This window comes from Xenopus laevis, chromosome 5L (assembly GCF_017654675.1).
Source record: "Xenopus laevis strain J_2021 chromosome 5L, Xenopus_laevis_v10.1, whole genome shotgun sequence".
In the NCBI taxonomy this organism is placed as follows: domain Eukaryota; kingdom Metazoa; phylum Chordata; class Amphibia; order Anura; family Pipidae; genus Xenopus; species Xenopus laevis.
Window position 1 is genome coordinate 102,843,042 of NC_054379.1, and position 15,540 is coordinate 102,858,581.

Consider the following 15,540-nt stretch of genomic DNA (forward strand, 5'->3'; position numbering starts at 1 on the left):
GTGTTATTATCTGTGATTAGATTTAGACACATTGTTTTATAATTTCCTGTGTCCATCACTACCAAACCGCCCCCCTTGTCCGCCGGCTTGATAGTGATGTTACTGTTATCCTGTAGTCCCTTTAGGGCTTCTTTTTCTTTTTTTGTAATGTTATGTTTCATTGGTTTTTTTGCCCACTTTTTTTGCAGCCTATTTAGATCTTTTTTTACCAACTCTTCATACATTTGGATATAGGGGCCCTTTTCATCCTTTGGGATGTATTCTGACTTCCTTTTTAAACCTGTATGGTAGTATCGGGGTTCTTCTTGTATGTTTTGTGTAAGGGGGTTTCTATTTATAATCTCACTGTTTTTGAAGGCTCTCTTCAATCTCAGTTTTCTAATATGTTTTTCTGCATCCACGAATAGGTCAAACCCATTAAGCCGATTCGTGGGTGCAAACGTTAGTCCCTTACTCAATACATTCTGTTCAGAATCTGATAATTTTGTACTGCTTAAATTAAATATTCCTAATGGTTTTCCTTCCTTGCTTCCTTTCTTGAATTTTTTTGATTTGGTGCCCCCCTTCTTTGGTTTGTCTTTGCATGGTAGATAATTAGATCATCATTTGTACAACCACCTCCCTTCCCTCAAATTATCTCTATTTGCCAGAGATGATGGATGTATTTTCAAATGCTAAGTTTTAAAGTAACAATCTGTTGTAAGCCACCAAACCATTTACTTGACACATTTCTTCCACATTTTCCTTTTAATTTACATTTTTTAAGTCATAATTTTGAAATTAGTGGGGAACAATCTGAACATGTGTTGTAATAGTAGTTGTAATCATTTTAACTGATGGGGAAGCACAGATGCTTTGAAACAGCAGAAATGCCATAATTACATTTTACTACCAAGCTAGTATATTCTAATGTGGTTAGCAATCACCTATACTTGATTACATTTTATTGAAACATAAAATTCTATTTATAAGAGGGTGGGTTTACAAAACCCATGCATAATTTATAGCATTTTTAAAGTAAGAAAGCATGTATCCATATGGTGTTGTGTATCTTAAAACTTCAGATGAATATAAAAAGTAATAAAAGACAAATATGTTGACGATGATATGTTATATAAATCAGGTTAACATGACAATATTATACATTTAATCAAATGTTGAAATTGAAAGCAATGAATATTTTAAATGATTTTTTTGCTGAGTAAAACAAGGCTACTCCTACAGTATATCTAAGAGATGTTTTATGGAAGTTATTGATTGTTTATATGAAGCAAGAGTTCTACAAATGTTTGTGTTCATTTGGAAAGTGAACAAGAGATTTTATTTCAACTCCCAAGAGTGAAACATACAGTAACTTCTATACATAATTATAAACACAATTCTCATATAAAGCTCATATATAGCTCCCTGTGCAGAAAATCCTATAAAAAATAAAATCACCCTTTTTCAGTTTGCCATATTTTGCTTATAACTGCTATAGATTAGAATCTACTGCACTAGTAGTCAGTAATCTGGCAACCAAAAGCAGTAGATATTCTGTATTCTATATTCTATATTTACAGGTACTTAAAGGAGAACTAACGTTTAACTAAAGAAGTAGGCTAGAAATGTTGTACATATCTATGAATAAATATGACAACTTGGAGAAATACATTCTTTGCTTTTACAATTATTATGTTGGTGCTGTTTATAAAAAATAGAGAGTGGAAATATAGATTTAGTTGAACTTTTTTTTGCAAATCATCCTTAAGTTTGAATAAATCACTTACTTGAAAAAAATAGGCAAGCGGAAAGCTTATTCTCAATAGAAATATTGAGCTTCGTCTTCGAGCAAGTCAGTCACATTTTCTTAATTAGTGGATTCTATCCCTTGATGCCAAGGGTTGTGCAGAAATGTGCACTCAACAATTACATTAGTAATCTCTCCTTTGAGAAATTTCTATTGAAATAATTTTATTCTGCCGAGCCATAAAAAGATTTTGCACATTTAGTGAATAGTCATATGCAAATACAAATGTTTAGGCAAATATGAGTTAACACTCACTAAATGTAAAAAATGTACAGTATATGTTTACTTTTTTATTTTAAAATGAAAAAGGAATTTAAAGCTGCAAATAAAAAAAGAAATCTAGGAGGGAATTGCACAAGATTTGGGTATACTTCCTTCTCATCTCATTATAAAACTCAATAATTGGTCACAAGTGATGGGCAAATCTTATATGTTTCCCTTCACCAAAAATTTGCAAAACTGTGAAAATTCTCCAAAATGCGTTAAAGTCTATGAGCAACAAAAAATATTTTGATGCTTGACAAATTGTGTGACAAATTTTTGACGTGAGACAATTTTTTTCATCTATTAGAGTCTTTAGGCGAAAAAGTTTGCTCATCATTATTGCCAATCTTTAGCCCAAGTAAGAGTTTTGTATGTATGTATGTGGGCAGGCAACTAAATGCTTGTAATCACTGGGGTCATTTATAAAGTTCACGCAGCACATATTTTTTCGCAAATGGCTGTATTGCCCATGTTTTTTCCTGAACGCTAATATATTGCACTGCTCTGCTCGTCTTTCCGGTTTTTGCAAATTGGCATTCTAAATAAATTTTCTCAAATGACGCAGAAATGAGACGGGAGTTTGTGCATGCACACCCAATGTGTGAGGTTGTTGTGCGCAAAAAAGCAAATGTGTGTGCATAAATATTCACAATTTGCAATTTTTGACATATTTAAAAAGCTCTTAAAGACATTTGCATTGTGAAAAAAAAATTTGCAATTCAGTTTGCACCACACTTATTCAGCTTTATAAATATAACATGCACAGGGCAAATATATTCACTTTGCGAACCAATATGCCTTGTGTGATGTTTATAAATGACCCCCACTGTCTATTGATTTCAGTGGCAATTTACTTACCCACAAGTCAAACAGGATAAATCAGTGGGAAGCATTCCAAGTGTTTTGTTGCCCAAACAAAAACAAACAATGGGGCATATTTATCATGCTGTGAAAAACAGTGGAGACAAACATCACCAGTGATGTGGCCCATAGCAACCAATCATATCTTTGCTTTTGTTTTCTAACTTGTAGGTGACTGTTGAAATGTAATTGCAGATTGGTTGCTATGGGCTAAATCAGGGCTGTCCAACTGGCGACCCCCCCTTGTGGGCCCCCTACCTACCTGCTGTGTTTTCTTACCATGTGCTATCTTTAAATTGAATTATTACAGAGATTAAATGTCCCCTGAATTGTTTAAACCTCAAATTAAGAATTATCCCCTGTATTGATCACACCTTTGATCCCCTGCATTGTTTACAGTTGTGACATCTCTATTGTTCACATCCTAAAACCCTGTACTTTTCACACCTGAGACCCAGACTGGAATTGCCCACAGTGTACATATTACAGTGGTCCTGATGGGTTTCCCTGTCTCTTGCTCTGTTCTGCCTACCCTATGCTCCCTGTGTGGGCCCTGCTCTGCCTGTGTGTACCCTACTCTGCCTGTGTGTGCCCTGCTCTTCCTGTGTGTGACATAATCTGCCTGTGTGTGCCCTACTCTGCCTGTGGAACATAAGCCTGGTGTTTGTTCTGGGGGGTTGTTAGCATTTGAAAATAAATTATTGTTAGGGGCCCCTTAAGGTGTTTAATCATGTACTGGTAGTGCTATATTATCCACAGGGGATGAGGAGGTATATGGATTTAAGGGTATGTCTTATTATGACTTAACGTTTTTCAAATATGAGTGATATCCCTGCAGTGAGCACCAACCATTTGGTTTTTTGGTGTGCTACCAAAATTAATGTGGACATAGTCTTGTGGTAACATGGATGTGGTTTAAAGTGGGTGTGGTTTAAAAATAGGGAATGGTCAACACTAGCTTCCATTATCGGCCCTCCACCATGTAAGCCAGAAAAATTTTGACCCTCGATAACACAGAAGTTGGACAGCACTGGGCTACATCATTGGTGATGTTTTTCTCCAAGGCTTTATGTCTCAGATTCACTGCTGCACTGATGCTTGAAATATAGTTAAATTAAACAAACAATTGTTATGTTGCTCTATGACTGGTACAGCATCAAGCTGTCTGGCTTGACCTACCCTTCTAAACTTGACCACCATCCAACTTAAACCATGAAGAGCATAAGAAACACACCAAACTGTGATATAAATGGCCACAATTAATTAATAAACATATGAATAATATAAACTTAAAATGAATGTATAGCCACATCAACTCACACCATGATAACATTGCCTAACACAGGAATGCCTGACAAACTCTGCCCTATAAAAGGCTTCCTGCAATGCCATCCAACCTCCACAGCCCCACTGGATGGGCAAGCAGGGCAGGCAACTGAAACCCATATCTTTCGGTATCCAGACTCACAGAACTCCACTAAACCACACTTGACTTTTATGCCAGGACCTAAAGTCTGGCCCTTGGCAAGCATTCCCCCTCTGTTCTCTTTTAGCTGTGACAAAACTCAGACTATCACAAGATAATATATTGGGGTAGGTGGAATGCTGCTCCCAAGAGTACTGGCTGGAAGAGGAAGATCCCCTTCAAATTCCTGAACCTAAGCCCAACCTCATCACTCACCCATAATTCTTACAGCCTCCCGGCTTCCTGGTACTGTCAAGTATGGAGCTCACTTCCAGTAACCCCATGACACTTATATTAAAGCAATGTCAACTTATCTCTGTAGAGGATCCCAAAGGCATATTTAAAGGGGGCTGTTCACCTTCCAAACATTTTTTCCGATCAGCTGTTTTCAGATTGTTCACCAGAAAAAAAATACTTTTACATTTTTTAAATAGTTTTCCATATTTTATTATTTACCATTTTTGCAAAAGTTTAAAGTCCAATATTCCTGTCTTTGTAGTTTCAGTGTGGCAGCTGAGTAATCTCTTTCAGTGAAACTCAGACATTCTGCTCAACAAAGATAAAACATGTATCAACTAATTTATACATTTAGAACAGTTTACAGAGTTGGTGACCGCCTTGCCAAAGCTACCTCAAAAAAACATAAGAAGGTGAAAAATGAAACACAGACATAGAATATATAAATTAATTGAAACAAGTTCAAGTAATAAAGGGTTACTGCCCGTAAGTCACTGCAGCGTTGCCCTTAAAGTATTATAAAGTTTAATCAAGGCTTTAGTTTCCATTTAATATAAGCAAATGTATCCTGATTAATTTATTTCAAGATTCATAATTAATTTTTTCCAAGAAAAATTACTACCTTACAATTAGTGATGAGCGAATTTCTTCCATTTCGTTTCGTTGAAAAATTCAGAAATTTCCCGCAAAATTAGCAAAATGTCACAAATTTTTCGAAACAATCACGAAACTCGAAAATTGGCGGCCACATCCAATTTTAGGCTTGCGTTCGAAAAGTCACTCGCGTCGATTTTGATGCTGATGTTAAAGTCAATGGGTGTCCGAATAGTGGTGAAGCACATTTTTTATGGGAGATTTGCAAAATTATTCGCCGGCAGCAAAATGTGGAAATTCGCAGCGAATTCGTGACAGGCGAATTTATTCGCCCATCACTACTTACAATACAACAATTTAAGTGTTATCATGCAGTGTTGTATCTTTTACCAAATGCTCACATCTTGTTTAATTCAGTACAAAGCCTTAAAAGAATGAATACAAAAGTAACACTGAGAAGGTATGGCATGTGCAGAATTTTAATTGTAATACAGCAGATCAGCTATTCATACTGTCTCTCTAATTCTGTTTGACCTTGGCAATACAAGGTATCTATGCTAATGCAAATGTCCTTACCAAATTATTGTTCACCTACCAGACATTTAATTACCAGAATTTATTGTTCACAATCACACTTAACCTAAAGAAGCACATGCTAGGACATGTTAGTTTGTAAATGAGCTTGCACATGCGTAGGTGCATTAACACATGAAAGATTCAGTACACATTTATATTTACTGTCCTTAAAGGAGAAGGAAAGGTTAAAACTAAGTAAGCCTTATCAGAAAGGTCCATCTAAATATACCAGTAAATCCCCAAAGGAATGTTGCTCTGAGTCCCCTGTCAAAAGAAACACTGCATTTCTTTCCTTCTATTGTGTACACATGGGCTTCTGTATCAGACTTCCTGCCTTCAGCTTAAACCTCATTGCCCTGGGCAAGAGCATGCTCAGTTTGCTCCTCTCCCCCTCCCCTCCCTTCTCTACTGTAATCTGAGCCCAGAGCAGGGAGAGACTCAGGCAGGAAGTGATGTCACACCACATTAATACTGCAGCTCCTATCCTAAACAAACAGAGAGTTTCTAGAGCTGATTATTCAGGTATGGTAAAACATTCTACAGAATAAATTTAGCATTCTAGCTTGCACTATTGCAGCTAATCTATTGGCAATAAAATGCCTCCGTAGCTTTCCTTCTCCTTTAATATTTACTATACATTAAAGGCAACTGTTCTTAAAGCAGCTAATGAGAGTTTGAAGTATAAATAGTCCAGCTAGACCTTTGCTTTATATACAGATGAACACTGTTATTTTGTGTTGAACACTGACACCATTGTTCTATCAGACATCAGGGGGATTATTAACTAAACACTGGTCAGGCTGTTTTGGGGCAAAATTTGAATCTTTAGTGGTATTTTTTTAAAACTCAGATTTTTCGAGATTTATTAAAGCCCGATGCAGCAAAATGCCTGATTCCAAAAATCTGCCATCTCAGACCTGCAGAGGTTGTGTATAAGTCAATGGCAAATGTCCCTATCCTAATTGGAAGTTATTGGGGTCTGCACTGGGTTTTAGCCCGAACATTCTATCAATTTGGGCATTTCGATTTGAGGAAAAGCCAGAAAAAAATTGTACATGATTTCTCATATGATTTTGTCATGTTTTTCCCCAAACCGATTAATTCAAGCTTTTTAAATAATAAATAAAATCAAATCGGGTAAGGAGTTTGCTTGTGTTTTTTTTTTTTTTTTATTAAAATAATGAAATAAATTCAGATTTTAGTAAATAACCCTCCCCATGTCAAAGGCTGCAAAGGATCAATATACAGTACTATATTATAGACCAGCCCATGGCCATAGCTTTCCATAGAGTCAAGTTATATCCTGCTTGTAAGTTAGTTCCCCTTTATAAATGTCAGTTTTCTCATAGGCCAAATTATTGCATTTTGAAGTATGTACTGTTTTGCAATTTTATTTAGTCTTGTTTGTACTTGCTCTATCTTCTTCAACCAATCATTGTATGCTACACATATTTTAAAATACAGTATATATATTTAAATCAACTATTAAAATGACTATTCATAAACTATAAAAACTATTACCGTATATACTCGTGTATAAGCCGAGTTTTTCAGCACCCAAAATTTGCTGAAAAACTCTACCTCGGCTTATACGCGAGTCATACGCAGAAGGCTGCAAAACAGGCTGCGCTTATTGAGCTCCTCCGTGCCCCCTGCACCCCTGATGGGGCTCCTAATCCAGCGCTTCCTAACGTAAGTACCGGCGCACAGTAGAGGAGATGTACTATTCAGGGATGGAGATCAATGCGGCCCCTATTGAAACGCTCCGTTGCCGGGAATCAAAGACAGTGCAGTGCAGTGATTTTGTCTCCCGCTCCCTCTGAGCTTTTCTTCTCTGCAGCAGACTTTTCTTTTCAGAGCTTCCCTTGCTGCCGCTCCTCCTCCCTTGTCACAGTCTCTGCTGCAGGATCAAATTACTTCGGCTGTGACAGGGAGAAGGCAAGCGCGCTACCAGCAGCTGTGTGTGTGCATCTGATTGGCCAGCAGCACTCAAATGGTTTTCAGCTCGGGAGAAACGGAAGCAAGGAAGGAGCTGCTACTATCACATTAGCACTGCAGTCTGCAGGCTTCTCACCACTTTCCTACCCATACGGTCAGTCAGTGCCCCTGTTAAGTTGTCCCTGGGTTATTTTGCTGGCTACTGGTCCACTTTCTAGTTAAAGCCAGAGAGCAGTGCAGGCATTAAATCTGTGCCATTCTGCTATGATATCTGGGGGTATTATACATGTACTTGCTGCTGTGCCATCTTTTTGTGAGCTCTGGGGGTATTTAGTAATAGAGTGCCAAGTCTCCCAGTCCATCATTTCTCAGCCTAGGCTTATACGCGAGTCAATAAGTTTACCCAGTTTTTCTAGGTAAAATTAGGTACCTCGGCTTATACGCGGGTCGGCTTATACACGAGTATATACGGTACTAAAAAACATGGTTTGAATTAAAATAAGACACATGCAGTATTCATTACACTTTTAGGACCTCTTATTTCCATTCTGTGATTGGTCAGAAGGATATGGTTAAGGATAAAGGCATGGAGGAAAAACTTGCAACTGGAGCAGAATATTAAATACTGGATATGTTGGGCCAAACTTAAACCTCTCTCTCTCTGTGAGGGGTGAAGTGCAAAACTGCTGCACTCATTATCTCTCTGCAATAACTGGCAGCACTTGTAACATAATCTGAACCAACACAGTAAACCTTACTAACCAAGAATATTTGTTTTCATTGTCTACTTTTCAGAAAACTCATCAATGCTAATGTGTTGCTGACTCTTTGCTATTGTTTTCTGCCCTGATGTTTATATAACATTAACATACAACAATTGTTTTATTACACAAAGTACTTATTTTTGGTTTTAGTTATATTATTTTTGTATTTATTTATGTTATCTATATTTTTATCAATGGTTACAGAAATCCACTAATGTTCGGTATAAAGGCTAGGTGTGCATTACTAGAAAGGGCAAATGTTTTATTACATTTGCCCTTGTAGCAGTTGTTCAATGAAATCTAAATGGTGAGGGAGAAGCTAATGGGAAATTTAATAAAAGTGTTAAATAGAAAGAAAATCAATAAATTAGAAATTATTCTTCATTAGCTGACTATTACATTACAATTTTTATAGCACACACCGCATTTTTTCAAGAACTACTTGAAGGTGTGTTGGTATGCTTTGGTGCAAAGAAATTGGACTTACCCTTGAAACAAAGGATATGTCTATGTTTTGTAAGCAGTATTTAGTGGGAATCAAACACACTACTCAAGGATAGTGTGTATACATTAATACAAGAAAATAAAGTATTTTAGCTTCATAATCTCTTTATTCTCCTCCAGGTGTTCAGATGGTATTTCACACCTTTCACCTTGAAAGCTCCCACGACTATTTATTAATAACAGAAGATGGCAGCTTTGTTCATCCAGTAGCAAGACTGACAGGGTCAGTCTTGCCCCCTACCATAAAAGCTGGCCTTTTTGGGAATTTTACAGCTCAGCTTCGATTTATATCAGATTTTTCAATTTCATATGAAGGCTTTAACATTACATTTTCTGGTAAGAAACATAGAAACATCTTAAAAGTAAGTAAGATGTATTGTTATGGATCTCTATGTGGCACTTGGGGAAAACAATATTTATGTTACAACTATAATTAATCCAGACTGATGTTACTTACAGGAGTTGAAGAATGACTGTAGTCAGATGCGGTGTTGTTTTGTTTCTGTGCAATGCATCCCAAGATCAAGATTTTGTTACAACATCCCATTATATTACCTCTGCAACCCATATATTGTAGATGATATGATTTTCACAGATACAGTGCAAGGAAGGAAAAATAGTGTAGAAGTACAAACAGGGGAATTCCATGGGGCAAATTTACTAAGGGCGAAGTGGCTAATGCTAGGGAAAATTCACCAGTGTGACTTCATTTTGCCACTTCGCCGATTTACTAACGGGTGCTGGCGTAAATTCCCTAGCGAAGTGGACCTACTCTAGTGCTACTTCACACCCTTACGCCAGACGAAGTTGCGCTCTGGCGAAGGGACTACGCTAATTCATTAAGTTTCGGATTTTCGTGAACATTACCTCTTGTGCCAGACTTTACTTCACCACCTTAGACCAGGCGAAGTGCAATAGAGTAGATAGGGATGGTCCGAAAAAAGTTGAACATTATTTTTCTAAGTCCCAAAAAAAATGCTGGCGTCTTTTACTTTTTTTAGGGTGATAGGCTGAAAAAGTGAAAACATTTTTTTAGGGTACCCTCCTTCCCCCCTACATTTGATAACATATGGCACCTAAACTATACTGTGGGCACATGTGTAGGCCATTAGAACACATTTATTAAGGTTCCCTGGCATTGTGTAGTGTAATGTGTTTGCTGCTGTATATATGGCCATTGTACTTTAACTGCACACCGTATGCAAATTTGCCATCGCTAGTGTAACTCTTAACTGCTGATCGTAACATCGCTAGCGCAACTTTGCAAACGATCTGTAACTTGTGCGCAACATCGTGAATTTGCACTGCCCTGGCGAATCTACGCCTGGCTAAGTGTGGCGAAGCCAACGCTGGCGCAACTTCGAAGGTAAGTAAATTTGCCCCATGCATATATCTATACATCTATACTTGCACACTGTGCCAATTTGCCAGGTGCACCTTTTGTTTTGCATAAGCCATAGTGAACAGCTTGCATGTGAACAAGAGAGCCTTATAATCACATTTTGACCATTTGGTAGTAAGTATAGAGCTTCCTTTAAAGAAAGCTATAGTGGTTAGTTTTGTTCTAGAAGAATAGCAAGCAAGTGTGTAAGTTCATGCCCATGGCCCACCCATGATGCACATTTGTGGATACTGTGAACATTAGCTGCATTTATGGATTCAAAATGTGGCTACTATTAAAACAGCGGTTATTAGATGGCTTGTTTTGACAAGGTGATGCCCACTCAATTCTTTACCTTCTACAATGTCCTTTCTGCTGTCCAATGCTACTGCTGTATCTGCCTTCCATTTACTTTCTTTGCTGGGTCTCTGTCATCTTACTGTTCTCTCTATTATGCTATGCATCAGTAAAGTGTTTCTGTGTACAGTTCTTTTTTTAATAGATGGTATTTGTAAAAACATACAGGGTACTTATTCGTGAATTTTTACAATTTCTATAGTAAAACATTGCTTACTCTTATTAATTTATTTTTGTCTAAAAATCAATTGGGCTGAAGTCTCAAAACAGCTTTCTTTAATTAATTCTGTTTTTGTCTATTTTAATTATTTATTTTAGAATATGATTTAGAGCCATGTGATGATCCTGGTGTTCCCGCTTATAGCAGAAGAATAGGATTTCATTTTGGGGTTGGGGATTCTCTTACATTTTCCTGCTTTCCTGGCTATCGTCTAGAAGGTGCTAATAAACTCACCTGCTTGGGAGGTGGTCGAAGAGTGTGGAGTACACCTCTTCCAAGGTGTGTGGGTAGGTGGTCACATGCTTTCATTTCATTCATCATAATTTAAGCAGCATTGAGTATATTCAGATTTTGTATTCTGTTCCTTAGATTTAGAGAAATATTCTAGCTGGGAGGCATACATTGCGTTTATTTAAAAAATGCTCTTTTTATGATATGTAAAATGATATGTTATTGGAAATGTTTTGGATAAAATGTTGTGCCTGTGTTTGGTATTAAATATAATAGGACCCTTACAGAAGTCTTGAATTAAATTGTACTATAGGATTAACAGATAAGCCCATCTTTTGCCATGGACCTATTTAAACTAGAATGTGAGGAATTAAACCTTTATCTGGGGTATTTAAGTAAAGTCATGGAATGGGATAAATATTCCAGTAAAAAGAGGATCAACTCTCATCTTTGTCACTGTAGTCTACTCTATACAAATTGTTGAAAGTCACAAATTATAGATTTTGATTGAATACTTAAATATATAATGTTATTTCTGCTCTGAACATAATCATCAACAACACGGTAATATACTGTACTTGTGAAAATAAATTAATTATTTACCTATTTGATACATCTTAACAAGCCATGCAGAATTCAATTGCTTAAATATTTGGAATATCAGATAATAAAATAATTAACAGTAAAAAAGCTACACAAACTTGCAGGCCATTTGATAGAAAGGTCAGTTCTTTGCTTGAGATTTCCCTGTCATTAACAAAAACCAGAAATCTTAGCCATAATTTAGATACACATTGTTTTAATCCATAGAAAAACTATTTCCCTCTATTACAACACTCAAGGGATAGAGCATTAAAGTTACATTATTATACCATGATGGATGTGACAAATCCTTAAACAAGATGCTCCAGTAACCAAAAAAAAGTAGGGAATGTGTCCAATTTATTATTTTGGTACTGTTGGATTTTCAGAGCTGAATTCTTATTTTAAGGAAATTCATTACTGATGTTTTTTTCATTTATTTACTAATTAAATATATTCTGAGATTTTTTATAGAGTTTATATCCTCAGATATGATATTCAGAAATATGCATAGAAATGACTAGTGATGGGTGAATAAATTTGCCAGGCCATGGATTCGCAGTGGATTTCTGCGTTTCACCACCAATTAATAAACTGTGGTGAAAATTTGTAGGCAAAAAAAGTGGGCTGCTCTGGTAGGACCTGCACTTTGGTAGGTTTTTAGCTTTCATAGTGTGGTTATATCAATTCTGGACAATCATTTATATGCCATTAATACAGAAAGAATACCTTTGTAACAGACAATTACTTATATAATAATTGCAGCCAAAGGTCTCAGTACTTTATCTAGTACTATATTTTTTTATTGTTTTATTTTTATTATGTCTTGATTTCTTGAAGAAAGTAGAATGTATTTAAATAAATCTCTAAACAGTATACATTTACAGTACGGGAGTAAAAGATCTTTCTATAAAACTTTGCATGCAGGTCACTAAGTGGTGTCTCAGACTGATTGAATGTATTGTCCCAGGGCCTATAATCAGATGGCATAGGATGCACACAAAGACCCTCCAGTTGCAGACATAATCTACAGCCCAAAGAAGTGACTGGTTTATGGAATTTTCCACCTTGCCAGATCAATATCTAAATAAGCCCCACTTAGATATTAAGATATTGTGTTGTAAGCTGCCAGCTTGGCTATAATACATAAGCAAGTTTTTGTGCTGTTAGTGCATATATTGGCAGCATACTGGTACTGCCTTCACTGTGTTTAAATCATATCTGTATGTATTTTGTATCTTTAATGTATACACGTTTTCTATTGTACAGAGTTGTAAAATATTTTGGCAGGTATAAATAACTATAGTAAATCTGTAGTTTAGGGTCGGCAGGTAGAAAATGATAACTCACCACACAAGGGAAGAGGCCCAGGTGCACCGCCCTGAGCCCTCGGCACGGGGAGCGGACAAGCCGAAAACTTCTCCAGGCAGATAAATTCAAAGTGAACTGTATGTGTTTATTTATCAACTTCAGTGAGAGAATCCCCCACACTGCTTCCCTTTCCTTCGGAATGCAGAGTATCAGATTGTTTCATACTACTCCAGCGTCTGGCTGTGAAGCTGCCAATGGATATCAGTGTGCAACTTTGCGAAAGAGAGAAGATGAAAGGCGGTAGATTGCTTATTTTAAAAACGCCATTGCATTTCTAAATAAAGTATATTGCAAAGATGCTTCTTTTATGGCAGAGAAAATGTATATGCAGTATTATTTTTTACTTTATATCCCCTTTAATGAATATTGGGTAAATACTTGAAGGCACCATGGACTTAGCATGAATGTTAATGTGTACTTACTTTTAGTGGGTTATTTATCAACGGTCAAATTGTAGTTGGGATCAAGCACAAGGTACAGTTTTATTATTACAGTGAAAAGGGAAATCATTTGACAAAATGTAAATTATATGCTTAAAATGTAATCTTTGGGAGATGGCCTTTACTTAATTCAGAGCTTTCTGGATAACAGGTGTCTGGATAACAGCTCCCATACCTGTAATAATATTGTTGTAGTAATCCTACATAGAGCAAAATAGATGATTCCTACTATGCTAAAAAAATGACATGTGAAATTCAATTTAAAATCATTCTGTTATTTTATTTTGTTACTATTCTTAGGCATTATATAGTTTAACTAGATTAAATATATTAAGGGGGTGATTTATCAACATTCAAATGTGAATTTTTGCCACTATTCAGGGTTTTTTTTGCACAAAAACCTCACTAACTTGAGTTATATTTTCAAAAGCTTGAATGTTTGGTATTTATTAAGTGCAAAAAACTCAAAAAGCTCCAATGTAAAACTTTCTTGTGGTGTTTGTGTAGAAGTAAGTTGGAGTTATCCAAGGCAAAAGTCAAGCGATTTTTTTAATTTGAGATTTTCACATTTTTTAGTTTTTTGAGCTGATAAACAAATTCAATGAATTAGATTTTTTCCATGATTGTATTCAATAAATAAATAAATAATCATTCATAATCATTCTTATTTTATGCTGTTACTATTCTTAGGCTATTATATCATTTAGTCATATAATTAACTTTGCAATCTATGCCAAGAACAAAATTAGTATGAAAATAATTTCCAATGTAAGCTGTATACTCATCTTAAATTATAGCAAACAATATATCTTATGTATAGAAGAAAGACAGAAGAAAACACTGCAAATTGATAAATGTGCATCCAGCATCTAAATAGAATCATGTGACAATTTTTCTGCTAGTAAGTGACTTTTCAATTTCCTGTCTTATAAAGACTAGGGTATAATGGAATTTCTCAAGGGAGAAATTGAGCTGTGTGCTTACAACACATGAACATTCTATATTATTACTGTGACCAAGAAAAGCAATCCAAACAAATGAACCAGATAGTGTCTGGGAACAGTGTTGTATTGTTTGATAAGCGATATCACAGCTATCAGACCTTGTCATTTTAGATACACACGAAAGAGCAAGTACAGCACATATAAAACATATACAAGCTTTAATAAATGAAGGACAGGATATTTTATACTTTAATCCAGATATTTGAGGTATCTCACAAAATTAATTTTCTTTAATATCCTATATAATAAAGTTGAAGTGTCTCTGCGTCCAGTCCTCGTGAGATTGCGGTACTGCGCATGTGCCCCATGGACCGTCTAGCGCCCGTTAATTTAACGGGCTTAATGTCTAGTGGTATTAATAAATTAGAGCAAACAAATGGTGGACAAATATAAATTTGTCATGTTAGGAAAACATCAGCCATATCAAACTTTCAGTAAGGTTAATAAGGTTGCTACAGATGATTATGAAGCACAAGAATATACTTTAAATTCCTATGTAAATTTATTGGATTACAAGATTGGATATACAGTATAAGGAATTTGGATAAGGAAGTGATAAAAAATGTGAAGTCATCTGCTACAACAAAGTATTTAGTTGGAGTATATGTATAGAAAATGCATGTGTTGGTGCGTTCTGGGCATTGAGTTTACAGTATGCATACACAGTTACATAGTAGTAGTTTGGGTTGAAAAATGGATATTATGCTGATTCAAGAAATGATCCAAGCCACTGTAAAAGTCATTAATAGAATCTGCCATCACAACATCACTCGGCAAGGCATTCCACAACCTCATTGCCCTCCATGTGAAGAACCACCTATGCTGTGATTCAAACTCAAACAAGTTCATTTCCTCAATTCTAAATACGTGGCCTTTCATTCTCTGTCCTTTTCTATGGGAGAAAACATCCCCCACTCTCTGTCTATAATTTCGTCTTATGCACTTGTAATATTGTCCCCTTG

General features: G+C 36.0%; 1 protein-coding gene across 1 annotated transcript in view; it reads left to right on the plus strand.

Annotated features, from left to right (window-relative positions):
• Nucleotides 1–15,540, plus strand: part of LOC108716186 (CUB and sushi domain-containing protein 1-like) — an 882,106-nt gene that overhangs the window by 648,938 nt on the left and 217,628 nt on the right. The window contains exons 20-21 of the mRNA XM_041563770.1: nt 9,113–9,328; nt 11,049–11,237. Coding sequence (XP_041419704.1) covers nt 9,113–9,328; nt 11,049–11,237 — 405 coding nt within the window. The remainder of the gene's footprint in view (nt 1–9,112; nt 9,329–11,048; nt 11,238–15,540) is intronic.